At 39.8% G+C, this 19,502-nt stretch overlaps 1 protein-coding gene across 9 annotated transcripts in view; it reads left to right on the top strand.

Annotated features, from left to right (window-relative positions):
* The window catches only part of LOC109984448 (disabled homolog 2-interacting protein-like), a 158,924-nt gene that overhangs the window by 67,474 nt on the left and 71,948 nt on the right, over positions 1 to 19,502 (top strand). For 5 of the 9 annotated variants that reach the window (XM_065965885.1, XM_065965887.1, XM_065965889.1 and 2 more), the window contains 2 exons: positions 7,300 to 7,421; positions 15,425 to 15,543. In XM_065965885.1, coding sequence (XP_065821957.1) covers positions 7,300 to 7,421; positions 15,425 to 15,543 — 241 coding nt within the window. The remainder of the gene's footprint in view (positions 1 to 7,299; positions 7,422 to 15,424; positions 15,544 to 19,502) is intronic. The other 4 variants (XM_065965886.1, XM_065965891.1, XM_065965893.1 and 1 more) reach the window with 1 other exon arrangement.

The raw sequence follows: 19,502 nt of genomic DNA, 5'->3' as shown, positions 1-19,502 counted from the left end.
TTTATTATATCTGCTACATAAAGTGTTTATTTGAATGAACAGAAAATAACTCCCACCTGTGCTCACCTAGCTAATAATATTGATCATAGTAAATGAGAGTTAGAGAGCAGAATCCTCTTATCAATGGCATCAAGCCTCAGGCAGTTCAATCAGTCTACACCCTCAGGGCTGAGAAATAGCCTCAAAAAGAATGCATAGCTCTGGTGTTATGACAGGAGAGGAAAAGAATTCAAACACAAACACACACATACACTAACACACGAATATATGCTGTGAAATGTGCAGAAAAAAAACAAACTCTGGCTGTCAAGCTCTGTTTACTGTGTTCTCTCTATCTGGAGAACTATCTTCTCTTGGTCCAGCCCCCTTCTCATCCTCCCGCCTTCAAAAATACTCCCCCCCCCCCTTCCTCCTGTTTTTCCCCTCAAGTACAAGACAACTAGAACTTGTGTTGACTGGCTGATAGTGATGTGAAGAAATGCTCAGTCTGTCTCCGGAATAAAAATGATAAAATAATGTCAATCCAAGAACAATCAGAAAAGTTTAAAAAGCATTTTCTCATTAGTCAGAGTTTTATTAATGAATCTTAATCCTGTATGGACAATGAATGCACTGCTTCTATATAGCTAAGTCTAAAAACATGTGTTGGTTGTGTAAATATACAGAGATAAAGAGTGTGAGGAAGAGTGTTTCCTTGTGTAGGCACACAGAGAATATAATGAGGCGAACGCTGAACCATGAGGAGAGAGCGCTGGACTTCTGACCTCTGAGATGTGGTATTTGCACAGTGCACAGATGATGGGCTGATAAAGAGGTGCTGCTCCATCTCCTTGGAGCAACCCTGTGGACTCAAGGGACTAAAAGGAGGATGAATTTAACCCTCAGCAACCACCAGTGCACATACGGTCAACAGTTATTTAGCTGCTAACATGAAGTCTGAACTCTGAAGTACACTTAAGGCTCATAGTACACAGACTACAGCAGCTTGGAATTAACATCACAATTCAGTATTCGCTTCATATAGAATGTGGACTCAATTGGGTACGTTTGTCAAACGTGGTAGGATTCAATGTTTACATTTGCCCCGTGGCTTGGGCCTCAAAAAGTAATTCTGGGGACAATGGATTAATCAGGAAGTTGTCGAATGAATATAAAGGGTTATACACAGAGATATTAGAGAAAACATGTTTTGTTCTATTAAAAAAAATTAGAATCATGATGTCATTTTGTTCTTTAAAAGCTCTATTTCTCAACAAAAACGTTTTGTCCCTAAACAATAAACCATGTTAACAAGAGAATTGATATAAAACCAATTAAAATGGAGGTTTAGTCTTTAATGTAATATATCTCAAAGCTAGGAATGCTGTGTTTGGTTGTAGACTTTTTTTTTGGTCGTATTTCAACATTAATACTAGTTACCTCTAATTGAGAACTGCCTTTATTTGTCAAAACATATTGCATTATCAGGCTAGTAAAAGGGACGGGTATTTAAATTGGGATGGGCTTCTATCTGAAGTTTTACAGTTGACATGCTTGTGCCTGTCTCAATTTGCTTGCTAAGTTAAAATAGTGCTGAAGCAAGATTGAATCAACTTGTACTTTTACTGTGTTCTTTTGTGTGTTGTGTTTCTTACTGTGTCTGTGGTGAAGAATGACTCTGGTTTTGGCCACGTGTATAACAAAAAGACAAAAACCAAAAAGACCTGGTCAGAACAGTGACAAGTTTGCAACATTAGCAGTACACAGTGTACTTTATGTTCTCAGCAAGCCACTATCATCTGTAGGCAAATTAAATACCCTGTGCAACAACAACTTGCTTACAACAACCTTTGTGAGTTTCCTCTTTCATCAAAGAGCCACTTAGCACAGCCAGCTCCTCCAGCAATAAAAGATCATAAAACACATGACTCCAGGCAAATAACAATGTGGGATTGTGAAGTCATTAACCGTTATTATTTTTATATCAGCACAGCAGTTTGGCACAGCCACACCAAAAATAAGCCGTTATGCAAACTGTTCTCCGCCATTCCTGTTATTCTGTCTTTGATGATTAACTAGGTGCTTTAGTTTGCCAGTCTATCTTTTAACAGTTGACACATTTCCATCTGCCTGCCCAACATGCTGTTTTCCAGCTCAACTCAAATTGTTTGTTTTCCCTTCGAAAGCAAACCACAAAAATTTTAGAATATTAAGCAGCAAAGTTAGTTTTCAGATGTAGGAAAGGCCTTCCTCCCCCACCCTCATCCACAGTCATTTTGCAAGCAGCAATATCCTGTACTGGTGAAGGCTGAAAGGAAGGGAAGGTTAGCTGGTACCGGTAGATGGTTGGAACATGCCTGATCAGGAAAAATAAGCTGAACTTTAAATAAGAAGTTAAGAAACATTCATCCTCTTGCTGCCTGACAAAACCCTAGGTGCAAATAGAACCCCATAATACCAATACATAAGTTGTTGTTTTTTCTCCCATTTTGCTGTCTTTCCCCCCACAGCAGGAGTGTACCAAAGAGTTTTAGGATAGAGTAATGCTAGCTTTTTACCACTTCTTCAACCGTTAGAGAGATAGGCTAACTGTCTGGCTTTACTATCCGCCTGCTGTCTGACTGGCACAAGATAAGTGTCAATGTTCTTGTTTTACTTTGGGCATTTCCTTCATTTAAAACTTTTCATTTGAGATGTAGTCATTTAATTTTACTCAATGTTCAAAAAGTGGTCCATGACTACCAGGTGGCTTTTCCCCTATCTCTGTTAATTTGACTTGGACACACAAACAGTTGTTGTCTTTGGACCCTCTGACCATTTGATTGGCCTTACAGCTATGGATCTATCCTGGGTCCACTTCTATTTACATTGTATTGTATGTTTACAACACTTCTGAAAAAAAAAAAAAAAATATTGTAATGTCACCTTAATGCTGATTATACAGTATACTATGTTCTGCAACCTTAAACAGTCGAGCTATTTCATTATGCATGCCAACAAACTCTGCTTGGTCTCGAACTAATGACCCCCTCAGGCACGCGCAAAAAAAAAAATACAAAAAATAAGAATTTTATCAAAAGTGTACATTAAATTGACCTCATTGATCCTTCATTGTCTACAATAAACATGCATTGTTTGGCATTCCTGTAAAGTAAGACAATGTGTTTTTAATTTTACATGTAACTATTTTATAAATTTTTACTGTTTATATTATATTATTTTCTATTTTTGCATAGAGCCTTGTAAGTTGATGCTCCAAAGCACATATGCACCTTCATATAAAAAAAAAAGGTCTTAATCAACACCAGGAGACAGACCCCTCTGAACAGGAAACTTAACAATCTGATGCCAGCCACCACATGCAGTACAAAGACACTTTGATGATTAACTTCAGTTTGGAATCGCACTTTTGATCTAAGTTTTATTGAGATCCAGTGTCTGTATACGGTCATTAAGGTGGTTAGACCCAGACATAGGAGCGAGTTCTAGCTAGGCAAATTTTCCGTGCTTTTACAGAGATGCATTACACGCAGATGGTGACAGCATGTGGAAGCACAAACTGCAATTTCACCCGGCAATTAGTTCACAGCTAAATGATGTGTGTTTATGTGTGTTTGTAAGCTTTTCCTATGAGCGGTCTTAGCAACCAGCTGTGTTAAAGTGGGGAGGTTTCCTTTAAGAAATAAAAAATACCGGAGGGGTAAATTCAGTGAAGTTGAGCACAGAAATGATAAGTGACAAGCAGAAATTCACACTTTGGCTTTAATGAATTTATTGATAACTTGATTTGCAGTCCCATTTGAAAGTGAAGGATTTTCTGATTTAAGAGGATTAAATGCAGTTGTCGTCATAGCAACAGGTATTTCAATGCCGCTGTGTTTGTCACAAAGTGAGACAGTATTTAGTTTTTCCCAAGTGTTCTTTCAGTACACTTTTGTTCTATGTTGCGTCATGATGATAGATTGAGAAGGTTTTTATGCGCCCACTTCCCCATGCATTCATTTCCACTTAGAATCATGTTTCACTTTTTGGTATCTCTAGACAGCTTGTGTAACATTTTATTCAGAGCTGCAGCTCAGTGACAGAACAGAAGTTACACAGAAGACGAGTTCGATTTCAGAAAAACTTCTCTTGACATCCTCATTGACAGAGTATTTCCAGATAAACGATTAATGACATGGTGCTATAATACAACCAGGAGGAGACAGGACTAGCTCTGTCACTCTGAAACTTTTGCTAACCTGTATACTCGCACATGTGGGCAGAACCTTTAGAAATTACAGCCAAATCCGCAGACTTGAGACTTAAATTTTAAAGGTTTCTTCAGAAAACTTAAACTTTGACCACTTTACAACATTTATAGTAATAACTTGTTATTGCAGGCAATTTTTTTTAGACGTCACTCTAAAAGACAACAGAGATTTTTCTCCGATGTTAGTGCCCTCTTTGTTGGATCTTTAAATTTGATCATTATTTTTGGGATTTGCACTAAATTTAGAAGTTTCATCAGCTCTTTACTCAACACCATTTTCAGGGTACCACAGAATACTGAAAAAACAATCGATTCATGCTTCCATTGGGTTGGCAGTCGCTCAGTCTGTAGGGACTTGGGTTGGGAATCGGATTGTTCACCGGTTTAAGTCCCAGTGCAGATGATAGTGTGGAAGTTGGTCTGGTGACTGGAGAAGTGCCAGGTCACTTCCCGAGTACTGCAGAGGTTCCTTTGAGCAAGGCACCTAACCCACAACTGCTCCGGCGCTCTTTTCATGGGGAGAGGAACCGCATACCTTACATATTTGATTGGTAGAACTCAGCAATGAAATGACTAATCACACTGTCAAAAAGAATGTCTTGGATGTTTGTTTTGAGAGGCTTGATACTTATATCGGACCACATCTCATCAGTCACCACTGGAGTCTTTTTCCCTTGTGTAATACATGTAATGATGTTAAATGGGAGTAATGCACATTTTATTTGTCTCTTGCTTTAGATTTCCCATCCCTGGAAAACAAGAACAAAACAGGCTTAACATGTCTCTTTAGCACAGAGTCTAAGCTTGTTTAAAAATCAAATCCCCCTTACCGAAGCAGAGCAATGGCTCACTATTCAGAGGATCCAGATGGTTCCGGTTTTCAATTACAGAAATCTGATTTAGCAACAGAAGACGTCTGCTCGATGTCACAGCCATGTTGTGTTTGTCTACTGTTTGTTGTTGTGGACTGTGTTTATGTTAATGTTAGGCTGGGAATAATGGGGGATGGGAAGTGAGCCAGTGCTCTGCACAGCAGGAAGAGCTATTCCTCCAATCGTTCTTCAATTACAGCGTGCACTAATTCAGTCAACCGGCCTGTTAAGCAGCAGAAAGCTAATTTAGCACAGCTCAGCTTGACAAACACAGCATACTCCAAGTGTGTGCTCTAGTGTGTAGGGCTTATTAGAGATGCTCCGTATGCAAATATCACATTAGTTACAAATAATGTTGGCACAAAATTTGCTCTATCTAATTTTTGGCACCGTCCTCATTCAAGCTGAAGCCAAAATGCAAATTCATGCCTGTGTATTTGTTTAGTTGCATATTCTAGATTAAAAAGTGTAAAATAAAGCATTGTTTAAAAAAAACGCTAACAGAGTGTCTATGCATGTAAAGTTTGCCATTTATATTGGCCAATCACATTTGATGTTAAGGTATATTTAAGCAACTCATCTAACTTTAAACACGAGGGAGTTCATCTTCAATATGAAATTTTATTTGTACAACAATTCAGAAACCTTTAAGTCCAGGTCACTACAGAAAACACCTAACTGGGAAATTGTGGTGTTACAGCAGCAGGTTATCAGAGCACATAAAACAATATAATCCAAACTTACAACATTAAATATAGCAAACATGCAATGTTTTTGTCAGGGAAAAATTGGGTTTGGCAATCAGTAAACCTTTTATTTAACATCTACAAATATTTATAGACCATATAGGCTATTTGTGATGAAGATTTCTCACTAATTATTGCTGTATTATGTATTTACCAAAGTCATTCTTTGTCAATGAGGTTCCATGTTTATCATTTACTCAGTGTTTGATAGCTTCAAGTACAGACAGTATAAAGATGTTGCATGCCAAATTTGGAGTCGATTGGATCAGCAGTCTTTTGGGAGTTCCCAATGAAATTATGAACTATCCTTATACTAATTATATTTTACAGTGTGTGTGAGCGCGTGAGGTAGAGCGGATGCAGAGGAAGGGATTTCGCTTCATTATTCAGTTTCACCCTTATTAAAGTCACTCTGCCACACACAGTTAACACTAATTTCATTAGCTTCCAATGTAACTGACTGTCATAGATCGCATTTAGATAATCTAGCACAGTGTCTGTTAAGCAATGACCTCATGTGTTTCAAAAGATTATATCAGTATATTTGACCTAGATATACACATTTATTTTTGACCCAGTCACAATCTTTATTTGGGCCAAACTAAGCTACAAAAGGTTTCTTTGTTGTGCAATGTTTGAATTTCTATAACATAAAGTAGCAATTTTAAACAACTTCCCATTCATAACTCAGGGTTATATAACACAATAAACTAGATCAAACATTCATAATGAGCTAACAGATAGCAGTGATGCCTATCTGACATCTGTGGAAACATGCATATTCGACAACCCTCACATTCCTCTTGGACATGTCCGGATTTGCTGCTTTTACACACACGCACAGTTTTCTCTTTCACAACTCGATTACTAGGGGAATAATAAGACAGACGTGCACACAAAAGAAAGATAAAACAGTGTAACATACTGATACGTTAAGTATAAAGCAATGGGTAGGATGGAAAAATCTGTAATGGAAAGCAAACAGCCATTTAGGGCCTAAATAGATTTATTGATACATTAATGGAGGAATGGGTAACATAAAGTGACAAAAGCCTAGAATTAGACAAGCAGATTGATACCATACAAGCCCCTACTATAAATATCAAGCCAAAGCTAGCATGTGATTAGCTTAGCTTAGCATTGTAACAAGATGCAGGGAGGAAAAGCTAGCCTGGCTCTATTCAAAACTCATTTTTAAGACATGCCTGTTTTTTAATCCATACAGTTTGATAATCAGGGAGCTTTAAGAGGTGCTGAATTCTGTTTTTACTTTAAAGCTAATCTAGCTAAAAAACTTTTTTTGCTTCAGATCCTTTGATAACAGACATTTAGATGAGTTGTACTGATCTTTTTATCCAAGTTATTTTCAATAAGCTAATGCTTGGTTTCCCTCAAATATTGAGCTAGTCTATGAATGCATTTTTTTAAAGTTCCCTCTTCTATTTGACAGAGTCTCCTCCAGAGAGGACAGGACGCCGACGCAGCATGCCAGGCAGCTCCTCCGACAAGACCACACCAGCCATGGAGGCTACACCCACTGCGGGCACACCTTTCAGAGTCACCGTGAGTACTGTGAGTTTGCTTTTATGTATCGTCTCTGTCTTCTTCATACATTTTTACTCTGAGTCTGTCTTCACCTTGGTTTATTTCTCAGTTGAAGATAAACGTCAGCTTAAGGCCGGTCTGGGGTCCAGATGGCTCCATGCCAATCTGAGACTCATTTACATCAAATGTTGGAATTGGGCCTTTGATGTTTGGGGTCTAACACAACACACATCACCACGTCTTGGGCTTATGTTCAGCACACCATCCTTTTACATCCTGTGGGATTTTTCATTGCATTTCACTGAATAATTTCAACATGCTTCATGTGAGCCGACACGCACACTCCCACAGCTGTTCACGCTCAGCACATGCACTTTCTCACTCACTTCTAAGCAAACTGTCCTCCTGTCAAACACACACACACACATACACAGGAGTCCTTTGTCTGTCATCTTGCTCTAATTCAAATCGTGTATGCATTCTGTCATGTTTAATTCAATAGATAAACAGCCAGTTAATGAAGCAAGAAATTCCTCTATGAGTCATCAATTTAAAGCTAATTAGCAATTAGCGGTGCATATTTCCATTAATAAATAATGACTGGGGAGATGACAACTTGAGGGTGAACTGTTAACAGAAGATGTGAGGACAAGCAGGGCCACAAGCACTCGACTCTCAGACTCTGTAATAAACAACACACTCGTAAAGAAGTGTAGAAAAACACATTTGGTTGCCTTTGAGTTTAAGACAAAGCTCACAGTAAATTGTAAGAGAGATAGGCTTGAGCCATGAGATTCCGGCAACCTGCAGAGTGAGAACTAAGTGTTTAATGAAAACAGTTCTCACTTGTGAAATCACCACAGCTAGGTGAGATTGAGTTAGCCAAGTTCTTGAATGTTCATATAAAGAGTGAAGATGGTGTTTTGGGGAGGCCATGAATTTCACCTGCTGTGGGTTTTTCTTGTCTCTCTTCTTGCTGCATTTCCTTATTTTCGACTTTTCATACACCAGAAAGGCTGTGAATTGAGTAATTCAACCATTTCAGTATGATAAACCAAGGATCAATGCACGAGGGAGTGATACAAAAAAAGTAAAGAAGCCTTAAAAGCTTGTAGGAGACAGAAGGGGTCAGATAGAAGGGCTTGATATTGATTAAGTGTCTGTTAAGCAGCTCATGCACTCTCCTGGGAAAAACAAGAGTGCAGAGGAGCACTGCAGCAAAGTCATCCAGTCTCTCTCACATGACCACCTCACTTCTTCTGTAGGATTACGGCTAAGCAGCAGTGACTTGTTGCACAAAGAACGCTTCCTTTATATGTTTTACCTTTTCCTGCACATTTTCTTATACTGCCCCCTTCTGGCTGTTAATTGTAGCACCACCACCAAAGTTTCCCATAGTTTTTCATTATGTTGTGTGAGTGTTATCGAGTGAACAAACAAGGTTTCTGACTAAAATTGTGTTGATACTGGATCTTTTTTTCTGCAAGTATTAAGACGGTCGGATGGAAAGATTGAATACCAGCATGGTGGCTTTCACAAACATGGGAATGTAAACTGTAGAAATGCAGTCAGACATTTGTATTCTCCTCCACTCTTGCATCTCCTACTTTTTGTAATGACAAACCACCCCTCACTTACCCTCCCTCCAGTGAAAAGAGTTGTGGTGACATCTAAAGTACCCCTCCTAGGCCTTGAGCTAAATCTGTCAAAATGTTTTTCTCTCATGTTCTTTGCAAGGACTGGGTTCAGTGTCTGCACACACAAACGGGAGCCACACATACACACACATTCATACACAGAAGCACATCCTTAAGTGCTTTCTTTATAACTGTTTCTCTCTAGCATGGGAGAAAGGTACAATCTCTCTAAAGCCTAATCTTCCACAGCCAATTCAGGAATACTAAGAGATTGCCTACCTTGAATTTAAAGTTACAGGTTGGTAGGTTTTCTTATTCAGTGCTGGTTTAAAGAATAGGCAAACAAACCTTATCTAAGTCAGTCATGTCCATGTCCCGCTGATTGCACTCGCTGGCTGGATTGATTCTCAATTGTGACTTAGGTCCTTATCCAATCTCTTCTTGACACCGATCCCCCCCCACCGCCCCCTTCTACTCTCAGATAATAGTAGGGGGGCTAATTGGACAGGTATGTCTCTTGTTTTCCTCAGGTTGTGCAAACGGGGGGACAAGAAAGGTGGATGTGGAAGCTGGGAACACCCTGCTGATTGTCCAGGCACTGATTCTATCAGCTCCCATTAGGGAAGCCTGGAATTGCCTGGCTGAGGGAATAGTGTGTTGTGAGAATGTGCTTTCACATCATGGAGATAAAAAAAGAACACAATTTATCAAACTACTCAAAATTGAGGTGTCATTTTACAGCTTAATTAATATGTTTGGACAGGCTGAGATTCCCATTAAGTATGCAGCAAACCTGTTACCTGTTATGTACTCTCACAAACACATCCAGGCATGCACAGATTTAAGATTACATATTTGCAATGAAAACAAGGCAGTGGATAAATGTGGACTATACAATCTTTCCAGAAAAATCAAATTCTCCTCAAGGTATTACAATGAGCTTACGGAGCCTGAAGGATCATGAAAACCATCCTCTCCTACCCTTCAAGAATGCATTTGGAATGAAATTATTCTGGCCCCTCCTTCCACTAATTAACTGTCAACCATAGAAATGTGGAATAATTACAGAGCTCATTGAAATTCAAGCTAACATGTGACACTGTAATGCCCCCTGTCAGGTAGCACGGCTTGTAATAGCCCTTATCATGTTTCTGTGTGTATGAGTAGGTGCTAGCAAAATGTAAAATAAAAAACGGGATATTACAGCAAAACCATTAATGTTCATGGAAGACCAAAGGTATCAATTAATGAAGAGTATTTAGCTTTATTTATGTCCTGAATTCAGTCGTGTGTTAATATTTATAGGTGTTGTTGAACCACAGGGTAGGTGTATTCTCAAGAGTTGTTTCTCTAGCGCTATAGAACAATAACACGATGTACAGCATGTTAGGTGTCAGTTTTCATTGCATTTGTTGAGGCTTTTGGAAATATCACTTTTAAAAGCTAATGAGATACAGCAAGATATACGGAGGACTCCCTTAAAACAAAGAATTACACATGGGGGAGGTTCCGTTCATCATGATGGACAGCGGTTGCCCATGAACCTTAGGAAGGACTCAAACTTTATTTGACCATCTTTTGTTTCAGCACCTAGCTTGATATTCTCAGCACCCACTGTGCTCCTCTCTGCTGAGCCCTGCTCCGCCTGCAACCTTGTCACTCATTTGCTCTACTTTTCTCCTCACTTTCTCCCTCATTTATTTTCATTCTGTTGCTTTTTCTATCAACTCATGCTCTGCCACCTCCACACTGTGCTCCACTTTTTTTTTTTTCCACTGTTCCTGCCCCTAAAGCTCATCCTTTCTGTAGCAAGGCACTCAGTGTCATTTTCTCAATTTCTCGACCAGTCTCACCTCTATTTCTGTCTCTTAGTTTCACTATATATGTCTCTGTCTCTGGTTCTATTCCTACATGGTTTTTTTTCTCCGTTTGCAATTTCTCTTGTCATCTGGTATGAGCAGGTGCTGACAGGAATTAAATGCTAACATTTTTGCTGGGCTGCCAGTGTGTCTTGCCTCCCGTGGGGTTTAATCCCTTTTTAATGTAGTCATCATTCATACTTATTGACTGATTGTAAGTGGCAATACAGGCCGCTCAAATCTGCTGACCTTTAACCAGGGAAATATCTCTACAAGAGCTCTGACAAGCTGATTAAATTGGGAGAGAAGGGTTTTTTAACATCACATGGCTGTACATGTGCACCAGAGAGGGGGGGGGGGGGGGGGGAGAAACACTAACTACAGTTTATGTATCTTCTCATGATATCGTTTATTTTTATTCCTTCGTTTTTCAGAGTGCAGCCCGTCAGTGAAGGCGGAAAAGTAAAAAACAAAACAAGCAGCCACTAATCAATGCAGCTCACCTATAGGGACAGGTTTCTGTTGGGACTTATTTCTGTGAATGGGGAAAAAAAGAGAAGCTTTTTAATTTGTTAGCTGAGCCTATGCCAACAGCTGTGGCAGGCACACACCATCTCTAGAGGCTGCTAGGGAAAGGCTATGGAATTACTGTGAATTTGGAGGTGATTGAGAGTGATACCCAGAGAAGAAGTTTGTCACTGTTTGCGCATATGTGTGGGTGTATACTTTCTTTTTTTTTTTTTTACTGCACCGCCATCTTTTCCTTGTCATGTTGTTGAAGGAGCTGATTTGAGGTCGATGCTAAGTAACTGAGGACATAATATTCCTGCTGTGATGTTTGAAATGAGCCTACCACTTGCCCACACACTCATATAATGTGAACTGTGTATATACAGCTAATACTTAAGAAAGGGAGCTAGAGTTTCATTTACAAAGGAACCTTGTCAAGAGCCCCAAGTGCTGCTTCACAAAGCGATGACTCAACCATGTTCGTTTAGCTAACAGCCCCTGAATAGAGCTCACCTCTGACAGGTAGTAATAGTAACCAATTAGCTTCCTACCTTATGTTTGCCTTATATGCAATGTCAGATTCAGTCTGGTTGTTATTTAGCATGCCAACAGTGTTGAGGATGACAAATGAAAAGCAGTTGATTTCTTGTGTTTTGTTTGAAGTCGTACGAAAGATTGAAATACACAAGACAATCCGACAACCTTAAAGAGTTAGCAGTAACGGCATGTTCATCAACATTTGTTGAATCCAATTTTCATGTAATGTCTGCCCCTGTAGTTTGATACAATATGTTGTATATACTCATTTAAAGAAGTAGCAATAAATCATTGTTACCCACATTTTTGTATGTAATACTTGCGCCAACTGACATCAATCCAAGTGGGACTTTGGAATACTTCTGTTTAACTCCGTCCTGCTGAAACGAAGGCTGTATGGAAAGTTTAAAGGGGTTGTACTGCCAACTCTAAATTGGCATTAAAAAAAGAATAGTTATTGAGGCTTCAGAGGCAAAAACAAATCTGACTTTAAGAAGCTCTAAAATAGCTGAATTTAATTTAACATGACCTAAAAGTGCTTGTGACTACAAAGATGTGTTTTCTGATAGAAAAGATGTGCTGGCCAGGGACTCAATAGTGCCAAGATGAGGCACCTGTGCAATGCCACCTGGTGTTTCAGTTTTTAAGGCTTTGATCATTTTTCCCCACTGTAAGGGTGTTTGCTCTTGTGTGACTTTTTCTCCTGCTGTTACTGCTCAATCTGTCAGCTTTAGAGTAAGGAGGATGTAGGTGCATGGCATGGATTCATTTCAGAGACCTCCTTCATGAACTGTTTTTAAAAGAGCCTGGCTCTGGCAAATCTTTTTCTCCAAACATGTTGCATTATCTCCATTATCTTTAATACCGTTATGTCCCAGTCAGTTAGGTTGGTTGCTTGTAAAAAGTCTATGAAGACATCACCATGGCCTTTATGCCACTTTGAATGAAGCACTTATGCAACTTACTAGCACTTCTTGTTACACTCTCCCTACTTGGGAAATTCCTGTGTCTTTAAATATCGCACTAAGTTTGTTAAAGGTCCCATATTATACTTTTTCTGGTTTTATATGCCCTTTAGTGTGTTTTCCAAGTGTCCTGTGCATGTTTAGGCACATCTATGTGCAAAGTCCGCAGAAACGCGGCTTCTCCTACGTCCTCCTGTTAGCTGTAGCATTAGCCGCATGTAACGCTCGGTTCTAGCCCCCCTCGATAAAAATTTGTCAGTCCGACGTCATTGTCAGTATGACATCACTGATCTCAGCCCGTTGGCTCGTTGTGGCAAGCCCTGCAGCTCATGTTGAAATTTCCGAGACGCGTGCTGAGCAACTGACCAATAATGACAGAGCGGATCGGCAGACCAATCAGAGCAGACTTGGCCCATGTGGGGTCCAACAGTGTGGGCTCAACAGAGTGTAGCTGACGGACTCAGAGCGTAGAGGGAGCAAGGAGGAGCAGTAGTACATGAAAACAGACACTTTTTTCTGACTTAATCTATTGTGAACGTACAAAAGTAGGTACATAGATTAAATATACGAACCCCAAAAAGGGCAGAATATGGGCTCTTTAACACTTTCTGTTGCAAATGTGCAGTCTCAAAGCCACAACATTGGAGCAGTGCATTTTGGGGGTGACAGTGTACATCAACAGCTCACTCAAAGCTGCTACGAATAAGTATGGGATTTGGTTGCAGCTATTGTTTTTACCAAACACTAATGAAACAAAAACTCCCATGACTTGTGTGAGATTAAACACTGACAGTAGCATGCCATTGTGCACAGCACAGGGTGTTATACTGATGACAGGTGTTGTTCATCAGGATGCTGTTGCTCCTCTGTGATCAGCTGGCAGCCTGTCTGGAAGTCGCTCTGTAATTATTCCAATTCCACTGTTGCCCAGGGCGACCTGTTCACATTGTAGGTGGTAATTATACAGGTGTGTTAATGGCCTGACTGGGACATAGGGAGGTGTATTCTCTGTGTAATGCCTGACCTGGTTTTGAGATGTGAGTTTCTTCACTGTGCTGTGGTTTCTAAAGGTGTTTGATCTGTTATTCAGCCTTTGAATCATTCTTTTTTGATTGTAATAAAGAGCTGCACCTGAGCCTGAACACTACATGGTTTAGCACTTTTCTCCTGCATACTGGCTTACTTGTTAAGTTTCCATCTTCTTCGTGCTGCCCTCCTAAGTTGCTCTATCAACCCTCATAAACTCGCTCTTTATTCAAAGTCCTTCTTCTTCATCCTCTTCTCCATCTTTCTCCTCTCCATGCAGTGAAATCGTCTCTCTTTTTTTTTTTAAACAAGCTATAAAATATGAGGTTTTTTTTTTTCTCTGCCATTTCTGCACCACATCTCATTTGTTCATATTCTCTCGCTCTTAATGCCAGCCAACAGTTGCTATGGAGACGGCGAGGTGCTTGGGGGAGTGTGATTGCAGATGTTGGAAGAAGTAAACACACAGACTCCTACAAAGAGGACCAGAAAACTCATAAATGAGCGTATTCATTGAATTGGTGTATGTGAGTGATTATAAAACCGTGTTCGTGCGGCAGAAAACGAGTGACAATAACTGACATAAGCACCACTCTTCGAAACAATCTATTGTTTTGCGTGAATATCACCTACATGCTAATTGCGTCTACTCTCAGAATGATCTTATTAAGTGTGCTGTCTGTTATTGTTTGACCTTGTCCCACCTTATTAACAGTCTCTCCTATTTCAAGGAGAGACTGTTCTGTGTTCATCTAAACACATTTAAAACTCTCCATTAAATCCTGTGTCTAAGAATGTATGACCAGGAAAACAAATATTAGTATTAATCATTGACTGTATATAAAGATGGACGTCCCATCTCTGCGTCCTTACATTGTACGTCGGTTCTGACATTGTGCCTTTTTCGACTCAGTCTGCGCAGTGGATGGAAACACATATTTCACATATTGATAAAACGGCAAGGGAACCTTCAGGTTGATATGATCCAGAGCAGAACAGAGTCTAGTGGTGGTTTGAAGGAGACACTCAAGGTTATGAAAGGTTCAATGACTGTAGCATTAGTGTTTGTAACATTTCCGCTCGTTGCTCCTTTACTCTGCTTATCCTCTACACCACTGTCCTGTTCACACAGCATTGCAGGAGCCGCATTTGTTAACAGAGCTGTCATCACGGCATTATGACCCCTTTAATACCATAACTGCATAAATAATGAATACTTTAACTTCTCAGAAAAGGGAACACTTGGGCATAAAGCAACATGGTACAATCTAACACAATTGTCAGTAACCGTGTTTTTGTCCATCTTTTTGTACAGTCCATGATCTATATACTCATTTCTAACCCAGCATGACATCTCGCATCTAAGAATCTAGGACATCCAAAGAAAATGTCTGTATATGGTGCTTCTTCCAGGTTGAGCGTAATGATTGACATCTCGCAGACTTTCCTCATGAACAAGAAGTGACACTGTGTTGCCGTCTGTCTCTCCCTGTCAGGGCTTTCTAAGTCGACGGCTGAAGGGCTCGATAAAACGCACCAAGAGTCAACCCAAACTTGACCGCAACTCCAGCTTCAGACACATCCTTCCTGGCTTCAGGAGTGTCGACAATGACAGGTAGGTGTTTGTTCGTGGTAGCGACGCTGGTGTGTGTATGCTGGACTTGTTCATATGTCTGTTCTATTCTGGTACCTCTCTCTGCTGATGGCTGGATATTCAGGTCACTGTTGACATCTTTGTGTTGTGTTGTCAGTGCTTTTGTAAAACCAGTGAATACTTAGTCTCCAATCTGTCACTCTGTATATGTCTGGCTCTTTCTCAGCATAATACATGATGACTCTCCTGTCCTCTTTTGTATCATTTCATCTTTTCTTTTCCCTTTTTTTATATTGTAAAATGGATGCATTCAACTCCAGTGTTTGTAAAAAAAAAAAAAAAAATTAAAAAAAAAAAAAAAAGATACATTTTACTCTGTCCTGCTTTAGATCTTGTTAATAGATAATATAGGAACACTTGGCACGATAAAATCATTTCTCGATACTTAATTAGAAACTCAATTTCTGTTAAGTTGCATAGATTGACAATGTACTAACAACCAATCACATCACACAAGCAGAGCTACAACAAGCCCTACATGGAGATGAGATGCATAGAAAGAAGATATTGATTGTGTACCAGAGACAGTTAAGAAAAGAGACGGTGCACTTTAAGTCAGCACCTGATCCTGTGTCACATCGGTTTTGCTTATGGAGATCCAGAGCCTGTTCGCTTACAATGAAGATCCCCTCCTCATACTCACCGCAGACGATTTAAAACCATTTTTCGCAAGCCACAAATCTTTCAAACATTATGGCTCTAAAACCTGCTCCTATGTCAGACATATCAACAACCCACAGCTACACGTGACAACATGCATTTCACTCCTCAGTTGGTTGTGAACCATCAGTGTCTCTTTTCACCCAGGTGAACACATTTTAAAGGACTTTCATGTTAAACCATCACATATATCCTCTTAATATTTTTCAATTATAATGATGTTATTGTTATTGCTCTGTCACTGATTTAGGAAAAGGAATAAAGATCGTGTCCATCCAATAAGCAAGGAGCATACGGTGTATTATTTCATACAAATTGCAAAGCTTGTAATTAGACATTTACAGATGTCTACAGATTTTCTGCCCATACTTTAACTCTACAACTCCCGTACAGTTGACGAAACAGCCCCAATGGGTCAAACACATTTAAATTACAACATCAAGCATGTTGTATTTGAATTGATGAACCATCAAAGAAGTCCAAACCCTGTACCAACAGAGAAATAACCATCTAATAATAAAGCATGCAGAGTGCAAGCACAGCAACTAACTTTAATCATTCTCTGTGCTTTCCCCTGATAATAAACACTTACACATGCTGCTGCTTTATAATAGCCAAAAGAACATGATGCCAGTTGGTACTGTAAATAAACAAATAAAATACAGGCTCAAATAAGTCATCCTTTGAAAGCATTTAAATAAGAATTTTTAGTTTTTTGTCCATTAATGTTACTTGAAATAAATATTCTGCTTTTAGCTCGAAAGTTGATTGGGGTCTAAATTGTGTGGAAAGGAATTCCAAGCTTAAGCAAATCTTCCAAATAACAAAAGTGATTTAAAATACACTATGATATATAACAGTATAAACTGACATGACAAAAACAAGTGATAAAGTGTGTTTCCAAGCATCCCTGTATAACATTTCATCAATCTCTGTCAGATGTGGCTTCAGAGTCTAAACAGCACCTCTTTATAAGTTCTTCGGTCCACAGTGGGATGTTTTTTTTCGCTTCAGGCTGTGATAATCGCCAGTTTCTGATAACTCCTCCTAATTTCGTCAGGAGTTCAGCCACTCTGCAAACATTTGCCCTCGCTTACTGACGTCAATTAGAATTCCAGACCACTCGATGTTGACCTGAAAATGCACTGCCCGCTCACTCAAAATGTTTTGCTCGTCTTTCAATGTATGCTTGAGTAACAGCTATAATTCCCAGCACCTATCTTTGCTGTGTCTGGAAAATAGCCAAGGTGTCCATCTGTGGAGTTTAATTAAGGGAGGTACCGCTTTTGAAGACATTTTCTATGGCTTTCGGTTTTCAAAACTTGGAGCCGAGTTGCTGCCACTCGAGGTACTTTTAATGAGGCATTACCATCACTGTCAAACTATCACAAGGGAACACTAACAATTGTTCTGGATGGAACATGGTGAACTGTTCCTCTGCTGCAGTCGGACAAAATGAGCTCATACCTCCTCTGCTTTGTCCTGCTGTCTTTTCTGATTCGGCTTCCCACTCTACCTATTTTTTTTCATGGCGTCTGTATTTCTAACCTTGCTACATTTTCCCCTTTTTGAACTCATCACTCTCCAATTTCATCCTTCCAGACCACCCTCCTTTTTCAAACCGTATTAAGGTTCCCTAACCTATCAGCATTCAAGTTTCCTCTTGATAAAGCGCTCTACGAGAAGGCAAATATCGGACAGGAAATTGGAATGTCCAGGAGGTGTCTTATCTCAGATGGTTTAACACAGAGATACACACTACATAACCCTCGCCTACAAATGCACACATTGACTCCTATATAAAGACAGGTCTCCAGACAGATCAGTTCATGGAATAAAAGAAGAAAGAAGGGGCGTCTTCTGTGCCTTCACTCTAGCAGTGTGTTAAATCGACAAGGGACGGATATAGTAGCGTGTGTATGTTTGTGTGCTTTTGAGGTTGTGTGGAAAATAGGGCGAAAGCATGGAAAAGTGGCAGAATGAGAGAGTAATGTGCTGTGAGAGGAGTCGGTGACACTCCCTGTCAGCCTGGTAGCAGCCTCCCCACGGGCTAGAAAAACACTGCAGTAGAAGACAGGCTTGGGAACTAGTAGTAGAGGGAGGCGAGATGATGAGACGAAGGGGAGATGGAGGAAGGAGGGAGGGAATCCTATACCCAGAAAATCCCATCGTGTGCAGATGTGCAGGCTTGAATATGACAGATGCAGTATATGCAAGGAACATTTAGTTTTCAGTGTACATCTCAAACATAGCAGCACCACGCTGTATATTTTCCTAGCCATGTATTTGTATAAACACAGCACAGCACTCGCAAACATTCCTAAATAACAAACAGTGGACAATCCTTCTAAATCACCTTGACAACCTGAATGTCCCCTGTTGACTCAGTGTTCCCTTTGGTAAATCAGAACAAAAGTGAGGTCCACTGTTGGATAGGAAACAAACACACACACACACACACACACACACACACACACACACACACACATTTCCAGTGTGTATGTAAGCTGTGATGACATTGTTAAGCCTTGTAGCCTGAGGTGGTCTCAGGAGAAACCCCCGGCAGATGAGGAGCAGCTGGACTTCTGAAATGAAATATTCATCTGTGTTAATCAGAGGCCGGACATTCACTGAACACGCTTATCATAAGCAGTGCAGAAACACACTGACCCTGCATACACACAGAAACAAACTGCAGGATTATTTCCCCCAAAGTAAATGCATGTATTTATACTTCCTGACATAACAAATCTTTGAAATACAGTGAGGGTAAAGGGGGCACAATTCTCAACTCCGGTATCACTGTAGAAGTCAATTTTAATTTTTACGGTCAGCAGAAGAGGAAGTTAAAGTATCTTAGGAGTTTTAAAGTTGAGGAACTGAACATATTTCGGAAATGAGGAAGCACTTAATATCTTTTACGGAAGCAGTGACGTGTATATATATATATATATTTCGATCTGTGATATGTTGCATAATTGCTTACTATAACTTTACTGTTAATGACAATAAATCATTAAGAATGTGTCTATGTCATATACTGTAACTTGTATGGCTAAACAATGTTATGAGAAAAGGATATAAATGTATAACTAGCTCTACAGCTGAGCCTTTAGGAGAAGAGATGGAGCCTGCAGAGCGATCACTGAGACAGTCCTGTGATTATTCTAATGTAAATAGTTGAGTTAAATGTTGTCTTCCGCCTAGTTCAAACCCACAATCCTCCCTACAGACTCCCTCCTACCTCATAAATATCACGT

This window comes from Labrus bergylta, chromosome 17, assembly GCF_963930695.1.
Source record: "Labrus bergylta chromosome 17, fLabBer1.1, whole genome shotgun sequence".
Classification (NCBI taxonomy): domain Eukaryota; kingdom Metazoa; phylum Chordata; class Actinopteri; order Labriformes; family Labridae; genus Labrus; species Labrus bergylta.
Note: the sequence above shows the minus strand (reverse complement) of the source record. Positions and strands in the feature narration are given on the sequence as shown.